The 18,786-nt window shown below is 55.4% G+C and overlaps 1 protein-coding gene across 6 annotated transcripts in view; it reads right to left on the reverse strand.

Moving 5' to 3' along the window:
- TNS1 (tensin 1) overlaps positions 1-18,786 on the reverse strand; it is a 202,466-nt gene that overhangs the window by 110,376 nt on the left and 73,304 nt on the right. For all 6 annotated transcript variants that reach the window (XM_042950109.1, XM_042950112.1, XM_042950111.1 and 3 more), the window contains one exon: positions 1,932-1,973. Coding sequence is in view for 1 of the 6 variants with exons in the window: in XM_042950114.1 (XP_042806048.1) it covers positions 1,932-1,973 (42 nt within the window). In the remaining 5 variants the exon portion in view is untranslated. The remainder of the gene's footprint in view (positions 1-1,931; positions 1,974-18,786) is intronic.

An 18,786-nucleotide genomic window follows, 5' to 3' on the forward strand; every position in this document is an offset into this window, starting at 1 on the left:
ATACCACAGACTGGGGAGCCAGGACCCAAAGGGGGTAGTCTAACCCCTCACTCTTCACCAGTGCTGGGGCAGGGGGCGGGGCTGTTCTGACTCAGGTGGGGGCCCTCTGTGGGCACAAGCTGGTGTCACAACGGCTTCGCCACCAGGTGGCTGACCCAACCTCCGGGAAGGGCAGAGTCCCCTGCACAGGTGGGGCACATCACCCCGACGGGAAGACAGGTAGGAGTTCCTTCTGGTATCTGACATCCTTCCAGCTGGAGTGCCAACCTGTCCCCTTTTGTCCCAACCCCTGACCCCTTCCTCACATAAACAAAGCTCACAGGACTCCAAATGGCCAGGAATCTGGCTTCTGCTCCAAGATCCCTAAAGCCCGGACCCCCCAGCTGTCCAAGACCAGCCAAGGACATTCTGTTCTCAGAGGCAAGGTGGTGGCAGTTGGGTTGAAATGATGAGACTTATGCTCCTCCTCCCTGCTCTCGGCCCGCCACGGTGACCCTCAGCAATCCCAGAGAGACTTCTCGCTGGTGGCTGCAGACCAGGCCCGCACTCTGGCCTCCTCACCACCACCTCCCCGCGGCACCCCACCCCCACTGTTGTCAGACGACGTGCGACTGGGCCCTGCGTGAATAACACTCCACATCTGGAGCGGCACAGCTGGGCAGAGCTGAGGCCCAGGAGGGCTTGAGCCCGGGGAGGCCAGAGGGAAAGGGGCGGCCGCTGCACAGAAGGGAAACAGCTTGGCAGGGCCTGGGCCTGGGGTGCAGAGGGCAGGGGCGCCACCGAGGGTCCGAGGTGTCTGAGGCACAGGCACTTCCACAAACTTGATTTCGTTCCATCAATGACCCTCAGTGGAGGGGACACTTCTCAGCACTGAGAAGGCCTGGGGAGCATCTAGAGCAACCCTTCTCTTTGACAGAAAGGGAAACTGGGGTCCAGAAAGAGGGGGGGACTGGTCCACGGTCACCCGGCCAATGGGTGTTGGAGGGAAAGAAGAGACCAGGTGGCCTGACGGAGATTGCAGTATGCAGGCTGAGCGAGCGTGTAGATACCTGGAACAGCCTGGGCCTCAGGGACACCCCTGCTCCCTCCCCCGGCCCCCACCCACACCAGGGTCACCACAGGCTCCTCTGCACCAGCAAATCTGACTGTGCCCACCGGGGCCTTCCGTGACACACCCTGCATGCACACGCATGCCCCGTGTGGGGCAGACCCCTCCCCCTCCAGCCTCCAGGGCCCTGCCTGCCTCCAGCACTGGGCTGGGGAGCAGGAGGCCTTCACAGGGTGCGAAGGCACTGAGAGGGCAGGGAAGAAAAGTTCCCAGTGTTCCAAATCAGCCCAGCTGGGATCAGTCTGGAACGGGCCCCTCTCCCCAGCCCACAACTCATGAGTCCTGCCCGTCCATACTTCTCTGGAAGCCTGACAGGGGAGGGAAGGGTGGGAGACAGGGAGACGGGGCAGAAAAGCAGAGTCATTTCCAGCTTGGAGGTGGAACGGGCCACCTGAGTGTGAGCACCTGCCCAAGCAGGTGAACTCTGTGGGTCATGCCTCCCGTCCCCCTTCCTCCAGCCGAAGGGTACCTGACCCGGGACCAGGCAGGTAGAAGGAGATGCCACCCCCTGGTCCTGGAAGCCCCAGAACAATAGGCACCTGGCCAGGCCTCGGAGGCATGCAAGATGCCCTTTTATGGGTTTTTCCAAGGACTTAAGTCTCAAATTGAAATAGGAGGCCCTGCATCTCATCAGAAGGGACCTCATGACTCATTTCCTCCCAGTCCGGCTTCAGCCTTGGGAAGGGTCCCCCTCCTCCTCCTCCCCGAATTGCCCAGCACCCTCGGGGGCTTGCAGCATGCTTAGGTCTAAAGTAAGCTGTAACCAAGGAGCTGGGGAAAGAGGAGGAGAGACCAGCAGGGTAGGGAAGGGTCTGTCACTCACCACCAGTTCATGGTTGGATGGAGGAATGCAGGGGGCAGCCACCTGTGGGAGGAACAGAGAAAGGGCAAGGTTAGCATCTTTCATCCCCATAGAAAACCAGGGCCTCCTGAGATCATTCCAATGGTCCCACCTCCACACTAGACACCCCTTCCCTCAACTCAACACAATGACAATCTCCAGCTTGAGAGGCCACTAGAAGCCCGCGCAATAACATGGGAAAACGTTCAGGCAATAATGCTTGGTAGAGGGGGTGCCGCAGGAGGCAAAAACGAAATGTGTATCACAATTTTTCAGTTCTGTAGAAAAATACGCAGAAGACTGGAGGTCAGTGCACCAGAATTTTTCACAACAATGGGTTGAGGTAATAAGAATAAGGATTTTTTTTTCTTTGCTCTATGTTCTACAGTAGGCTAAGATTTGTTTTAAATTTTTTTTAAAAACACGTTTAAGACCTCTAGGAAAGGAGGTTCTCCCCAGCACCAGGGCATCTCACCAAAAACGGCAGTGTCTGGGGTCCCCTCAGCATGTGGGAAGCAGGCTGGCGAAGGGCCCCTGCCAGCTCTTCCCAAGGAAGCCTTGAGGGGCGAAAGCACCCTGTATGGGTCAGCTATTGTTTGTTTGGTTTTTTTTAAGACGAAATTTATTGTCAAATTGGTTTCCATACAACACCCAGTGCTCATCCCGACAGGTGCCCTCCTCAATGCCCCTTACCCACCCTCCCCTCCCTCCCCCCCATCAACTCTCAGTTTGTTCTCAGTTTTTAGGAGTCTCTTATGTTTTGGCTCCCACATCATCCTCATCTTCCTCTCCGATGGAGGCGGGGGTGGCAACTTGGGCCTCCAGACAGAGGGACTGGGGAGGGAGGGCTGCATTTCTCCCTTCCCTGAGATAACAACCCCCCCCCCCCCCAGCCAGGGCAGCCAAAACCACTACGCTGACAATTAGCAGGGCCCTTTATCAGAGGCGCAGTGTGTTCTTTTTTTTCTAGCCGGGACACGTTTTTCTTGGAGCTCATACCTCAATCTTGGCTCCAGTTCCCAACCCAAGGGGCCCACAGAGGGGACTAGGGGGAGGCTCTCCCTCGGGCATGAGGGTGTCTGGGCACAAGCCCTGGATCACCAAAGAGGGGGTTGCTGCCTCCTCAAACAGTGGGCAACCCCTGCTCCAGCCACCACGCCAGTGAAGCGGTAACGGTGACAGCCCAGGCCCTGCTGGACCTGGCTGTTGACGAGAAGCCACCCTCAGCCGGGCCCTCCCTCCACCTGACCCAGGCTGTCCTCCAGGCAGCCCAAGGGATCCCCAGGCTTGACACACCAGCCCGGAAGGGGACAACACATGACTGTGTGCCCTGAGCTCTGCAAGGCGTGGAGAAACTAGGGGTTTAGCATCCCCAGGTTCTTGACCCAGTCCTGTTACAGGCTTGCTGCCCAGCTCATTCTCCACCAAAGAAGCCTGAGTTGAATCTCAGTATCTATGGCCTGGTACTCAGCATTACTCCGAGATTGTGGCGAGACTCATGTATGAGGCCAAAAAAGGGAACAACAGCTAACACCTGCTGAATGTGGACTGTAGAAATGACAGGCATTATTATTATCAGTGCTTGACCCATATTAACTCATTTAATCCTTCCAGAAACCCAAAAGGGTAGGTGCTATTATATCTTCAGTTGAGGCACAGGGGTCACAGAGAGGTTAAACAACTTGCCCAAGGTCACACAGCTGAGAAGGGGGCAAGATCTGAACCCAGGCATTCTGATTCCCGAAATGAAATGTGAAGGAGGACTCATCCCCTATGTTCAAGAGAATGAGGAAACATGGGGGGAATGTTCTCACAAGTTCAGGGTTCTTGACACATACCAGCATGGAGCCATGAGTGACTGTTTTAGAAGTTTCAGGGAGGGGAGTCCAGGGCCTGGAGTGGGGTGGAGGATGCCAGGAGAACGGAGTGGGAAGGAAGGGAAGGCCCCAGCGGAGACTGTGGCCTGCGGGGCTCCCTACCTTCCCCACCCACCAGACAAGGTCTCAGACAAGGGACACATGGGTGTCCCCATCAGGCGCCTTCAGGGCAGGAGTCCTGAATCTAGCAGTGGCCTCCTCCCTGTCTCCTCCCGTCCCCAACCCCATTCAGGGGCTGCAGGCTTCAACCTTCTGGGGCCAGGCCCCCAGTGTCTCCTCCCACACCGCTCTACCATTTATGGGTCCCTTGGGGCCTGGGTGGGAGCGGGTGTGATCCACAGGGCAGCGCCCTGCTCTGCTCCTTCCTTCCGGGCTGGGACGGGGCTGGGAACCTGATGGAGGACCATACTGCGGGAGAAGGGATGCTGCGGGCTCCGGCCACAGCATCCCAGACCCGGGCAAGTCCCATCCATAGCCAGTGTCTCCCATGCCATTTCACCAGGGGATCTCTAGTCTCCCATTCAGGGACCGGGGATTGAGGGAGAGGTTATGGGTACATTTAAAGCAGGGGCAGAATGGACAGTATCCTCTGAAACAGGGGGAGGGTCTCTCTCCTAGAAACATCCTCAGGCGGTAGAAATAATGGGGGTCCAGGTGTCCTGACCCCAGGTCCCTTCCCTGCTCCTCCTGAGGCAGAACCACCCTCTAAGGATTTAGATCTGAGGGGAATCTGCGGACCCCCCAGCCAGAGGGCCTGAGGCCTGGGTGCCCCTCGTGGCCTGCTGCCCCCCAGCAGCCTCCTCCACCCGCCGCCCACAGCTGTGCATTCCAGGCCAGCCGGCCAGCCAGCCCACTAACTTTGTTGTGTGTTTCAATGTTTCTTGTCTCTCTCTCTCTCTCTCTCTCCTTTTTTTTTTTTTTTTTTTTTTTTTGTAAGTAGAGAAATGTTTCCTTAAAAGGCTCTCTCCTTCCCTCCGGCACCCTGGCCCCTGGCCACCCTCTCAGGAGCCTGGAATGTGCCAGGGAGAGCCAGGGCCCCCTGCCACTCTGTGGCCGGTGCCTACCGCCCCACACTCCGGGTGTCAGCACTGACCACTCCCATCGCCCCTTAGGGACCGAAGCTAGAAACCTCTCTGCAGAGGGGGCAGACTCTGGGGCGTCCGTAGCGGCTCTGGGTCCCAGCCCTGTCATATCCTCGTTTCCCTGGTATCAGCAGTGCAGGATTCCAGGGCTCAGCCCCAGGAGGTCAGCCTCAGGTAAGCCTCCTCCCCTGATATACCTGCAAAACCCCATCTACACAGCGGGGGCTGAGCAGGCCTGATGCACACTTTTCCACCCTAAGAAAGGCAACAATAAAAACAGCGGTGCTAACGCTCCCATCACACTCGCTATATGCCAGGCACTGTTCTTCACACTCTGCATAAATTAACTCATTAGTTCCTACAACAAACCTCAGCATCCTGTTTTATAGACAAGGAGGCTGAGGCACAGGGAGGTTAACAAGCTGTCCAGTAGAGAAGGCAGGACGCGAACCCAGCAGTCTGGCTCCAGATCGAGATGTGCTCCTGCCCTCTCTGCTATGCCGATGCTCCTGTAGACGCTGGCTTCCATATGGCCATAGTCAACAACAATAGTAATGGAAAGCTCATGGAATGTGGCTGTCTGTCTGCTACTGTCCTAAGCTCTTTTCCTGGACTCATTATGATCCTACTAAAAAAAATGTACAGGGCGCCTGGGTGGTTCAGTCGGTTAAGCATCCAACTCTTGATTTCAGTTCAGGTCATGATCTCACGGTTTGTGACTTCGAGCCAGGGCCAGACCAGGGCCAATGCTGGGCATTCATCAGCCCCCTCCCCCACCCCCACTAATGCTTTCTGAGTTTCAAATGTCCCTGAGCAAAATACCAACAACAGGAACACCCTTGGAGATTCCCCCAGGGATCACGAGGGTCTAAAGCACCAGACAGCAGCCAGCCAGGCAGACAAGGGCTCTCTGCATGACCTGGCCCCTGCCCTCCTCTCCACCACCACTCTATATCCATCCCCTTGTCAAGGACCCAAATCCATAAAGGGGAGGGGGGCTGATCTCAGTCCTTTGAACACACCTAGCTCTGCTCCTCCTCAGGGCCTCTGCATATGCTGTTCCCTCTGCCTGGGACACGCTCAGCCCAGCTGTCTGCATAGCTGAGTCCTTCCCACACTTCTGGCTTAGGCTTAAATGCCACCACCCCCGAGAGGCCCTCCCTGACTCCCTTAATTTACACACATATGAGCATGTGCGTGCGCGCATGCACACACACACACACACACACACTCCTGCACTCCTATCTCTTCCTTCACAGACCTAATTACGGTTTCTAATTATGCAGGTGTCTGTTTTCTTGTCTATGTTTCCCTTGCTAGAAAACAACCGCCATGAGGGCAAGGAATACATCTTGTTCATCACACTAGTCCCAGCACATAGTAGCTGCACACTAAATACTTGTGGAACGATGAAAGACACTCAAGGCCCGAGAAAGGAAGGCACCTGCAGCCACTAGTGGTAAAAATCACTGCCATTTGTTGGGCACCTCCTGTGTGCCAGGTGCTGGGGCTAATCCTGCCACATGCCTGTCTCTCTGAGACCTTCCAGTCCTGCAGAGTCAGTAATATTGCTCCCATTTTACTGATGAAAAAATGGAGACTCGAAGAGATCATGACACTTGTCCCCGGTCAATCCACTGGGGAAGGGTGCACTGCAAGTGAAATCTTGGTCTGTGGGCTCCAGGCACCCGCCTGGCATGGCCCCCAGCACCTCAGTCATGAGCCAAGTGGTAGGACCCGGTCCCCAGCTGGGTGACAACTCCCATTCTCAGGGCCTCAGGTTCTCAGCCTCGGTTACATAAAACCCCAGACTCCTCAACTTGCCCAACCCTTCCAAGGAGCTCCCCACACCCATGACCACCTGGCCCCTGGGGCTGGACAGGGCCGCCTTCCCCCGGCCAAAATTAGAGCCACTTGAGTCTCTGACTTAAGCACTTCATACACTCCCCTTATCTCTAGCTAGTCTTTTGTGTGTGTGGTAAAATGCACACAACATAAAATTTACCATTTTAACCATTTCTTTTTTTTATTTTTTCACTGTTTGTTTACTTTTGAGACAGAGACAGAATGCAAGCAGGGAAGAGGCAGAGAGAGAGGGAGACACAGAAACTGAAACGGGCTCCAGGCTCTGAGCATCAGCACAGTGCCCAACGTGGAGCTCAAACTTACGAAGAGCGAGAGCATGACCTGAGCCAAAGTCAGATGCTTAACCGACTGAGCCACCGAGGCACCCCACCATTTTAATCATTTTTCTAAAAAGTACAATTTGATGGCAATCAAGTGCACTCACACTGCTGTACAACCATCACCCCTATTCATTTCCCGAATGTTTTCATCTTCCCAAATAGAAATCCCACATCCTCTAAACAAGAACCCCCTTCCCCTTTCCTCCCAGCCCCTGGAGATCCCTAATCTCCTCTCTATGTCTATGAATTTACCTGTTCTAGGCACCTCATACACTGGGAATCACACAGCATTTTGTATCTGGCTTCTTTCACTTCGTGTTATGGGCTGAGTTATATCCCCCCAAATTCATATGTCGAAGTCCTAATTCCCCAGTACCTCAGAATGGGACTGTATTTAGAGAAAGGTCTTTAAAGAGGTGATGAAGTTACAATGAGGCCATCAGTGGACCCTCATCCCTTGTGGCTGGGGTCCTTATAAGAAGAGATTAGGACCCACAGAGAGTCACTAGAGGCACATACAAAAAAAGAGGACCACGTGAGGACACAAGGAACAGGCAAGGAGAGAGGCCTTGGAGGAAATCAAACGCGCCAACGCCTTGATCGTGGATCTCCAGCCTCCAGGACTGTATGAGGATCATCCATTCATGTCTTGCACTTAGCAGAGCGGCGTTCCTTTTTAGGGCTGAAGACTATTCCGCCGTATAAGTACAGCACATTGTGTTTATCCATCCATCCTCGATGGACACCCAGGCTGTTTCCACCTAAGTTCTCGCGGACTCCTCCTGCACATCCCTGCCCCCACCGCTCCAGGCGCCCATCTCAAACGACACCAAAAGGTACACGGGAGGGAAGAAAAGGTGGGTTTGCCAAGGGCCTGCTGTGTAGCACTGACTGGGTGCTTTACGTACATTAATTTTATTCAGTCTTCATGACAAGTTTTTGTGGCAAATAGGCTCAGAGAGGTTAAGCAATTGCCCAAAGTCAAACAGCTAGTCGTAATGGCAGAAGCAGAAGCAGCAGCATCTAGTGAGGTTTCTGTGTACATTCACTGCATGCCAGGCACACTATGTTATCCCTTACACGCCCTGTGACCTTTTCTTAAATGTCATTTATTGCAGAGAGAGAGAGAGAAAGAGAGAGCAAGGGAGGGGCGGAGACAGGGAGAGAGAGAATCCCAAGCAGGCTCCGCACCGTCAGCACAGAGCCTGACAGGGGGCTTGATCCCACAACCGTGAGATCATGACCTGAGCCGAAACCACAAGCCAGACGCCCAACCTACTGAGCCACCTGGGCACCTCTCCCTGTGGCCCTCTGGCGGTAGATAGCAGTACCCTCATCTCACAGGATCTCAAGCAGTCTTCTCAGCAATCCTGTGGATCCAAGAGGGCAGAGCTGCTAAATGACAGTGCCCGGACTGCCACCTGGGTCGGTCTGACTCCGAAACCCACTTTGCCCAGTGCACCATGCTGCCTCCATAGCCATACACGGTGCCAGGGGCTGTGAGAGCAGAGAGCACTCGGGGGGGGGGGGGGGGGCACAAGCAGGGTCCACGGAGCAGGGGGTCTCTGGGCCAGGCCTCCAGGACACATTGCTTTTGTCCATGGGGTGTCACACCCACTACTGTTCTAAGACCCCCCAGGGTGGGCAGCCCTGGTGTCTCGTTCAGGGCCTGGAGCTCACTATGTGGATAGGGTTTTAACAGGTGGAGATGAGGAGCGGGCGTTTCACGTGGCAATGATCACGTGAATAAGGCACAGCAGGAAGAACCACTAGAAGTCTCCTTTGGCCGGGACACGGGTGGGGGAAGGAAGGAGGAGGGACACTAAAGGACACGTTGAAGGAGACCAAGGGAAGGAGGACTGGCTGCAAACTCTTTCCAGGCTGGAACTTCCTACGGGCAACTTTGCCCAGCAAAGCAGTTAAGACTTTCAGATGCTGGCACTGGAGAGCCATTGAAGATGCCTGAGTAGGAAAGGAGGCAGGGGGAAGTAAATGGTGAAACTTAAGGCAGGCAGAAGATAATGCAAATAGCAATACTACTAATAATGGGGGGGGGGGAGGAAAGGGGTGGAGAGGAGGAGGAGCTCCAAAGCCCAGAGACAAGGGGCCATTGGGCACCCTAAAACCAAGAGCCCCTCATCCCTACCCTAACAAAACACACACTTGGATAGACCCCCACCTCCAGCCTCTACTGCTCTTCCCTCAGTCACAGCACGGAAGGATACCACTGCCCCCAACTTCTTCCCTTCCTGCCCTGCACAAAGCAAGTGGACCCTCCCCACGGGAGCCGCTGTTCACCCTTTGGGCCCTGCTCAGGGAGCCTGTGGCCAGCATGCTGCTACCTAAGCCCTGGTCACGGGGGCGACACGGCGGGGGTCAAGAATAATGCAGACCCTGACCCCAGAGGATCTAGCCCACATGCCATGTGACTGAAGAAAGAGCCCGAGGACCCCTTGGCCGTGGACAGCCCAGCACCTGAGACTTCATATTACGAGTCCACTGGGCTCCAGCAAAAAGACCACAGCCAGCCCCTATGAGCCCAGCCAAGTGGACCAAGGGATGGCTCGGAAGCCCCGTAGGAGGCAAATGTGCACCCCTCAGTACCTGAGGGTACATAACAGTCAGGCAGCTACAGAACACCACAGCCGTGGTGAGGGGGGCAGCAAGAACAAGGCCAGGATGGCTCGGTGACTCAAGACACTGGCCTCCCCTTCTGAGCCCCAGGCCCTAGGCAGGGAGTTCCTGGGGGAAAGATGGCCACTGCCCTGGCTCCATTTCCTCCCAGGCCCGCACCCCCTCCTCCAGGCCACCTGTCCTCACCAGAGCTTGTTCCCGGCCTACTCGGCTATTTCCTTCCCTTATATAGAGTTCTGCTCAGGATCAGGAAAGGAAGTGCATCCAGTTCCTGGAGGCAAGAAGGAGCCTGTTCCCAGGGACACCTCGAGCTGAGGGGGGTAGGGAATGTCCCAGCCAAGAGTCCCCTCCAGAGCCAGGGGACCAGCCCTTTCCCCAAACCCAGCACAGGCTCCAACTCAGACAAGAAATAGAGGAGAGTCCCAGAGGGCTGACTCCGGGCATTGCCCCTGGGACTCCTGCCCCCAGTCCTCCCCCCAAAATCCTCCTGAGCCATACACCTCTTGAACCACTGACCCAATCAACCTGCTCCCCAAGCTCCAGCAGCTGCCCTTCTGGGTCCACCCTCTTGTCTGGGAACCTTCTCCTCAGGCCCCACTCACTGGCCTCCCAGCCCACTGCCAGCCTCTAGGTCTGGTAACACACTCAAGAAAGGGCTCTCCAGTCAGGGAAGTTTCTCTACAGGCAAACACCTCCCTGACCTCTTAGCCACACCCACACGCGGCAGCCTGACCTGGGAAGTCCAACACTACACAAGGGGGAGAGCTGGGTGTGCCCTTCTTGTGCCCCACCAGAAGGTTCCAGCCACAGGAAAGGGGTTGCAGTGGACCTAGCAGAGCATATGCTGTGCAGCCAGCAGTCTCCCCGCTTACTGAAGCTGGTCCCCTGCAGAGCCCTTCTGGAAGATGGCATAAGATAGCACCGGATCAGCCCATGCTGGAAGCCCGGCTGTCTGCAGAGCATTTTCTCAGAAGATTTGCCTCCCCTTGAACCCCAGCTGGGACCCCAGCTCCAGCGCCCCACTTACCCACACCCACAATTAGGGAGTCCAGGAGGGCTGAGGTTGCAACCAGGCCAGCCTTCCTATGATGACCAAGAGAATCGGAAAAGTTGAGGTCAGCAAACCTTTACTGAGCACCTACTATGTGCCAGGCCCTTGGGAGCACTAGAGAGTAAGCCAAGGGTCCAAGAGGGGCTGAGCAATAGCCACAAGACAGGGTGGGGCACATGAGGCCACAGGAATTTACCGGCAGGGCTAAGAAGGCACAGCTGGGCCGGCCCAGGGCTTGACACTGGTCAGCATACTGGACTCACAGCCCTACCCCCACCCTGCCTCCGCCCCACCGCTCCCTTGCTCATCACTGACAACCACTCTACTCCCCCACCCCTAGCCACCCAAGGTTGTTAAGCCAGAAACCTGAGTGCCCGCCTTGACTCCTCCTTCCCTTCCCTCCCACCAAGCCTGGATAATTCATCTGCCCAAATATCTCTCCAAGCCACCCTACCCTCCAGTCCCCTTAACCACAGAGATTACTGTGAAAGCCTCCTAACTCAGGTCTCTGCCTTCAGTCTTGCCCCTCTAACCTATTCCCCACTAAGCAGCCAGGGAACTATTTTGGAAATGCACATCCAGCCCTGTCACTCTCCTGCCCGAAGTCCTTCCCGGGTCCATGGGATAGAGTCCAAATGCCCTAATATGGTCCTCATAGTCCTCAGGGACCTGGCTGGGTCTCTCTTTCAGTCTCCATTCCCCACCTCCTTGCCTCAGTGCTCTTGTTCCAGCCAAAGAAACCCCCTTTCAGGTCTAATTCTGTTCCATCTAATACACTCTGAGGTACTAGGTGTTATCAGTCCATTTCCCAGATGAGGCTCCAAGAGGTCATACACTTCACCCAAGGTCCCAAGCCTCCGCTCTGCCCAGCACCACACCACCTTGCCCAGTCAGGGCCACAGCAAGAGCTTCATGGCGGGCATGGCCTCTGAGGTGGAGGGAGCAGGGGAGACGGCAGAGGTGGGAAAACAGAGAAGAGAGACCGGTCGGCTGGGCCCAGGGAGCACACGGCAAAATGGAGGAAGCGGGTCAAAGACGGCACACTGTGCAAGGCCTGATGGGTGGGACTGAGGCAAATGTCCAGGGCTCTGGAGTAGCCCAGTGCCTCCAGAGCCAGTGAGAGAGGGCACAGGTGAGGGGCAGGGCTGGAGGCCAAATGTCCAGCCTAAAATAGGCAGCTGCCACCGAAGGGAGTCTGGCGCTGAGCCAGGGCCGGAAGCAGAGTGAGAGGCTACCAAGAGAGCTTCAAGGAGACATTAGAAGATGGAGAAGCCAGATACCACTGAGGGGCCCAGCCTGGAGGACTTGGAGGAAGCAGGGCCTCTACTGTACAAGTGAAAGTGTCAACAGGCAGTGTGAAATGTAGACTTCAGAGCTGCCTTCTCCTGAGATTCAAAGACCAGGGAAAACCCCAGCCCTTCTTCCCCTCCTGGAGAGGGGCCATGTGTTCTGAAGCAGGGGGTGGGGTGACATGGCCTATAGCACAGAGAGCAGCTTCTAGGAAGTTCCTAGAAGAATCTGGTCAAGGAAGGGCTGTGGTCTGTGGTGAAGGTTTCAGTGGAATGGGGGGCAGGAGGGCAGGGGGGTGACCGGCATGGGAAGCAAGACCATGCATTCACTCAACAATACTGAGGAGGGCCCCTCAGTGCCAGCTTCCCAGCTGAGGGAGACAGAGATGAATAAGAATGGCCTGGCCCAGGAGGGGACCTTGGGGCCCACTGGAGGAGGCACACATGTGAACAGAGAATTATAAAAGAGCCCAGTAACTGCTATAATGAAGGTATGAAGAGGCCTATTATCTCACTGGGATTCAAACCCATCTGTTTTTCCAGAAATTACGCCCAGAGGGAGACTGCCCACCCAACCCCCCTCACTCCCCACTGAGGGTTTCTGTCCCCAGATGAGAACTTTAAGGGACAAAAGCCTTTGACCCTAAACTGTGCCAGAACAGTAAGGCAGGAAGGACGCATGGGAAAAATATCTAAGAGCAAGGGGGAAACCCAAGAAGTCAAAGGGCTCGGGAACTGCTGAGAAGCACACCAGCAGCCCTCGGACATGGCAAAGGAGGCTGAGGGGAGGGTAGTGGGGGAAAGGCTGGCCTCGGCCAGGCCACGAGCTGAGAATTCTGGGGCTAGAAGCCACACTCGAGCCCACACAAACACCAGAGGCTCCCTTGGCCTTCTGAAACCAGCACAGCATCTGCTCGCAGGCCATGACGGGGCCTCCTGGCCTCTCTCCCTTCCACACCTGCATGGTGCCTTGCAAAGTGCAGGTGTTTACCCCCTCCCTCCCCCCGTTTCCTAATTTCCAAGATGCTGTTGCTTGTCTGGGGCACCATCAATTGGGTACCAGCTTTTGAGGGGGAAAAATGTACCCAACACGTACACTTCAATTGCAAGGCACATGCCAATTTCAGAAACACCAAAACGTAAAAAAAAAAAAAAAAAAAGGAAAAGAAAACCATCTCAAATTTGAAGAAAATTTTTGTTGTAACCTAAAAGTACTTCCTTTTTGAAAGATTCAGGGACACCAAAAGAAAGAACAAGGTGAAAAGAAACCCAACCGCATATTACCCCGGAGAAACTTCTATATCCTCAAGGCCCATCTGTGGCTTTTACGTTCCCTGGACAGCTAAAGGTCATTCTGCCTCATCACCGGACTCCAGACTGCTCTGAATCTAGCCAAGAAATGGGTAGCTGGGGGCAGATTCAGATCTCAAAGATCATACATAACACCTTCTGTTTGCGGATCCTTATTTCCAAATTCCTCAACACATCGGGAGGCCATGTGGTTTCCAACCAAAGGGCAAGAAGTGGGACAGAAAAAGCACTGAACGTGGAGTGAGGCGTGCTCCCGATGGCACTTTGTCCCAGACCACCACTTCCTGAAGCCCCCTGCATCTGTAAGATGGGAGTTAGGAGACCCACTTTGCAGGGTGCAACTCAATAAAGCTGACTGTGTGGACACGGTTAAAGATTCCTGGAACACAGCACCCACTGGGTAAACACAGTCCCCTTCTACCGAGTCGGTTGCTATTGTATTATTGCTCCTGTCTGCCCCTCAACGTCTTCATTTACAGAGCAGTAAACTGCACGGTGCCCCATTCTGAGCACTGCATGTGTCCCGACTTCTTCGAATCGTCACTTCAACCCCGTGAGGTAGGTTCTGCTCTCATGCCCTCTTGAAAGAAGAAACTGAGGAACAACAACAGATGAGATGAGGTTGTTGACTTACAAGGTCCCGCCCATCCACCGTTAAGTCAGAGATCGGGACAGTAGAATATAATGCAAGATTCCCATCCAAAAAAAGTAATAATAATAATAATCCACCTTTTTCCCCTGAGATTTCAACTCCGGCTAGGCTTCAGGTATCTGAAAATGCACTCATTTAGGAAACTCCTAGGCCCCAGAAGGCAGCGGCAGGAGGAGTTCGTGTGTTGGTTCTGCACAGTTGGCACCTGTCAAGGGCTGGTGTGCTGGAACCCCATCTGCTCTGATGAACGGCACCAGGAGCCCCGGAAGCAGGAATCCCAAGGGTCAGGCAGCCCAGCCTCATGTTGCTCCTTTAAATCCATCTGTGGCCGAAGCGCAAGAAGCCCCCTCTCACTCCCAATTAGCAGGCAGGCAGCGGAGACTTGAAGTGAAGCCAGCACTGGAGGCCGGCGGAGGCCTGGCTGTCACGGGCATTGTTTGGCTCCATCTGACGCATATCCACCCCCCTGCTTCCTTGTTCTCCAGGAGAGCCTCGGAGATGCACACATCTGAAACCAGGTCCGGGGGAAGGGGCGCTGCAGGGAGGGGCAGCGGAAGGCCTGCCTCTCTCCACTGGGTTCAGAAAACGCAGGCAGATTTTAAACAGGCAGGAGAGGGGGCTCACATGGGCCACAGACCCGGTGGCCCAGAGACACTGCTGATGTATGTACACACAGTTCACACGCCCTAAGGCACATACACACTGCACACACAGTCCTGCGGCCCACTGCCAGGTCCAGATGCAAAGTCACTCCCTAGCGCTCCCGGCCCCACCCGGAGCAGAGCTGCACCAACAGGAACACAGCAGCCCCACCAGCACACCCACAGGCAGGGGACCGGGTCCTGGAGCACAGAGGATCTGAGGAAGCCAGGGGCAGAATGACCCATGTGGGCAGACGGCAGGAGGGGAGAGCATAACCAGCAGAGGTGGGGTGGGGAGGGTTCAAGTCTGAACACTCACCCAGATCTCAGAGATTGTTGTTGTTTCAAAGTGCCCGCAGGAACCAGCCCATCCACTGAGGCAGGACCAGCAGCAGATTCCCCCTGGACTCTCCCCCCTACCTGCTTCCTGCCCGTCCTTCTGAAAGAGCAGGTGAGGGGCAAGGCACACTGATGGAAGCTGGGTAGGAAGGGTCAGAAACAGGAGGGCGAGTGTACAAACCATGGGGCAGATCTGATAGGAGAATAAACATCCTAAAAATCATGGAATAAAGGCATGGGAGCTGGAATTTTAGGGGTGGAGGTGGTGAGGAGGAGCAAAACAGAGCTTGGGGCCTTGACTGACAGCCCCAATATCTGAATACATAGAATGCACGGGGTACTGCAGACATGATGCCACATTTAATTCTTTCCACAGTGCGTACAATAGACACATCTTCCTTTTCCCATATGAGGCCACAGAAGCTCAGTGAGAAAAGTAAGCTGCCCAAGGTCACACAGCTATGAACAGTTGAACCCAGGATAGCCAGACTGCAAAATCTATACTCCTATAGGCAACCCAAGTCACCTGGGTGCTTCGAAGACAAGACAGGGCAACTATGGGGCCTAGAGGGTGTGGTGGCAGAGCTGGAAGGAGTGGCTGATGCAGAGGAGCACAGAGAAAGAAGCAAAGGGACCGGGAGGGTGGCGGGGGGCATGCCACCTTAGACCCCCAGCTCCTAAGTGACTCAGTGGCTGGGCCTCCCGGGAGCATTTCCGGAGCCCCAGACAGCCCTGCAGACTAGGAGCCACCTGCCCAGCAGAGACACGGGGTCATTACTCACTCACAACTGTTACTCACTCTTCTCTGCACCCTGCCCCCCCCAGCACATCACTTACTCCCACTCTGTTCTCTGAGAGTGGCCGAGGGGAGCCAGCAGATCTGGCTGGTTCCCTCCCCCGCTTCACTAGCTCCAATCCTGCCAGTGCATCTCCACCTGAGTCACTGGGACAGAGCCCTGGAGACTCTGGTCCACTCAACCCTGACAGCTGTTACCCTCCACTCTGTTCCAAGAAACAGAGCTGCCTGGAAGAGTGGTCAACTGGGCAAAGAACCTTCCAATCCCAGGGCTGGAAGGGACCTTCCCAGCATCTCAGCTGGTTTCCCAGCAGATGCCTGAAGACCTTCCAGGACACCCACTCCCATGCTGGATGGCTCCTCTAGCAGCCCCAAGAGGAAGAGCCTCTCTGCTCAGAAAGATCCACAGACTTGCAGGATTTCAGCACTGGTTAGAGAACTCTCCTAAGGCCAATCTGTCACCTTACAAATGAGGAAACAAGCCAGAGAGGGGATGCAATTTGCCCAAGGTCACATGTTGCCAAAAAGGGACGGGAAATAGGCCACCTGACCCCCCACACCTGCCACCAGTCCCTCCACTGCACCGCAAGTCCTGGGCCAGGCCCTGAAAGCCCACCCTCACCCCTGCCCACTGCAAAGCAGCTGCTCATCCAGAAAAGCACTGGAACTGGGAGAGCTGAAGCCGAGATGAGGAGAGAAGGAAGGAAGGGGGTGCCCCAAACAGTGGTTGGTGGGGAGCAATCACCGCCTAACGGTGAAGGGGCAGGAGGAACAGTCTTCCCAGCAGACGGGGAGAAAGACCACAGGCCTTCCGGAGGCCATGCAGCTAAGAGGCCAGGCCCTCTGGCAGCAGACGATGGGAGGAATTCCTAGGGTCCCAGCTGGGGACTTGGGAGAGTCCTGGCCTCCTCTCTGCTCACCTCTCCTCCCCCTGGCCCTCGCCCCAACTCCCCCTGCTCTCCCAGGGCTCCAGCCTGGAATCCAGGCTGGACGCGGCCTCCGCTCCCACGCCCAGCTCAGCCCAGCTGGCCACATCAGACACAGCCCCATGTGTGACGTTCGAGGCAGCTCACAAAGGCACTGAAGAGCCTTCGAAGCTCACGAGGCACTGGGGAGCCTCGTCTGTCTCTTGTGCTCTCCACCCACTCTGGGCACTTATGCCTGCCGAGAAGCCCCTGCCTGCCTCTCTCCCTCTACACCAACACAAGTAATAATGATAACAGTAATGATAATCAAGGGTCACATAACATGGCCTACATGCTGGACATGCTTCTATTTATTTCCCACTTTTGACAGAAGAGTAAATTAAAGCACCGACCACAGTCACACAGCCTGCAAAAGATGGGGTCAAGACTGAAACTCAGACGGTGTGACTGCAGCATCTGACCTTGACCCCCTCCCCGCCCCCACATTGCCACATTGCCTCATGATAGCACCTGGCTCCAAGTTAAAGCTCCTGAAATCCCTGCTTCCTCATCCACACACAGTCACTGAACTCCTGCGGTCACACTGGCCTTGGCGACGCTCAACGGTCCTCGTGCCTCTGAACGGGCAGCCCCTGTCCAGACACTTACCAGGCCGCTTACAGTCAGGCAGGGAAGCCTCCGCCTCCAAGCGGGCAGAATCCTCCGCCTGACTCGGGGACACTCCTGTTTGTTCATTCATTCGGCCAATAGTGAGGGCCTACTGTGTGCCAGGTGGACGGTGAAGGGTGCCCCCAAAAGGAGCCTCTGGATTCCTCAGAAACGTGAGCTGCCTGCGGTCCATCCTCACCCCTACCCGCTACGATCCGTCCGTGCCGGTCTTGTGTGTGAAGCCTCGCCCAGGAGGGCTCTCTTCTGACCTGAAAGATCTCCCAGGAAGGTTTCAGTGCCTCCTCGGCCTCCTGATTCAGGAGAGGAGGGCAATACGTGGGAAGGGAGCCCAGAGAGACGAAGTGATTCAGGAGAGGACTTCCCAGCTTGGGGTTGAGAAAGTTGAACAGAGGAGTCCAAGGGCCTTGGCTTATGGCCTGTCCCCAGATCTCCCCGGCCAGGACAGTCTTCACAGCTGCCCAAATCACCTTCCTAAATAACAGTCTCATCACATTTCTCCCACATTAAAGCCCTCGGCTGCTCCCTTGTTAACCTGGCTCAGAAAGTCCCCCATGGCCGGACCCCAAGCAACACCTACAAGCTCTCCCCAAAGCCAGGCTTTCCTACACACAACACTCACTGAGGGCTTATCCTGTGCCAGGCACTGAGCTGACTGCTTCCTAGACATGATCTCACTTTATCGCTACTATGATTCTAAGAGGTTGGAATAGTAACCCCATTTGACAGATGTAGATACTGAGGTTTGACCCAAGGTCACCCAGCTAATAAGCAGCAGAGCCGGGAGGGACAGCCCCGTGTGACTCTACCACAGGACTGGAGCCACTATTTTATCCATTACACGTGTGCTACTGTGCCTTCGTGCGTGCCTTTCCCCTGTGCCTGAAGAAGTCTTCATCCCTTCTGCTTCCTGCACAACTCCTTCTTCTCAACCTTCAAAACCCATCTCGCGGTGCCTGCGAGGCTCAGTCGGTTAAGCGTCTGACCGGCCCAGGTCATGATCTCACTGTTCGTTGGTTCAAACCCCACGCCGGGCTCTGTGCTGACAGCTCGGAGCCTGGAGCCTGCTTCGGATTCTGTGTCTCCCTCTCTCTCCGCCCCTCCCCTGCTTGTGCTCTCTCTCTGTCTCTCTCTCAAAAATCAATAAAAACATTTAAAATTTTTCTTTTACAAAACATTTCAAATGGCACCTCTTCTCCAAAGCTCTCTCCACTCCACCAGGTCATACACACCGCTTCCTGCTTGATACGCCCTCTGCATTTGGCAGAAACTGTCCATCTACTCCCCTTTGTCTCCTACTAGACCCTGTCCCCCTGGCCTTTCCAGCCCCATACCACTGGCACCTTGCCTGGCATAGGGTCAGTGCCCAAAAACAGCTTTTAAGTGA

This window comes from Panthera leo, chromosome C1 (assembly GCF_018350215.1).
Source record: "Panthera leo isolate Ple1 chromosome C1, P.leo_Ple1_pat1.1, whole genome shotgun sequence".
Classification (NCBI taxonomy): domain Eukaryota; kingdom Metazoa; phylum Chordata; class Mammalia; order Carnivora; family Felidae; genus Panthera; species Panthera leo.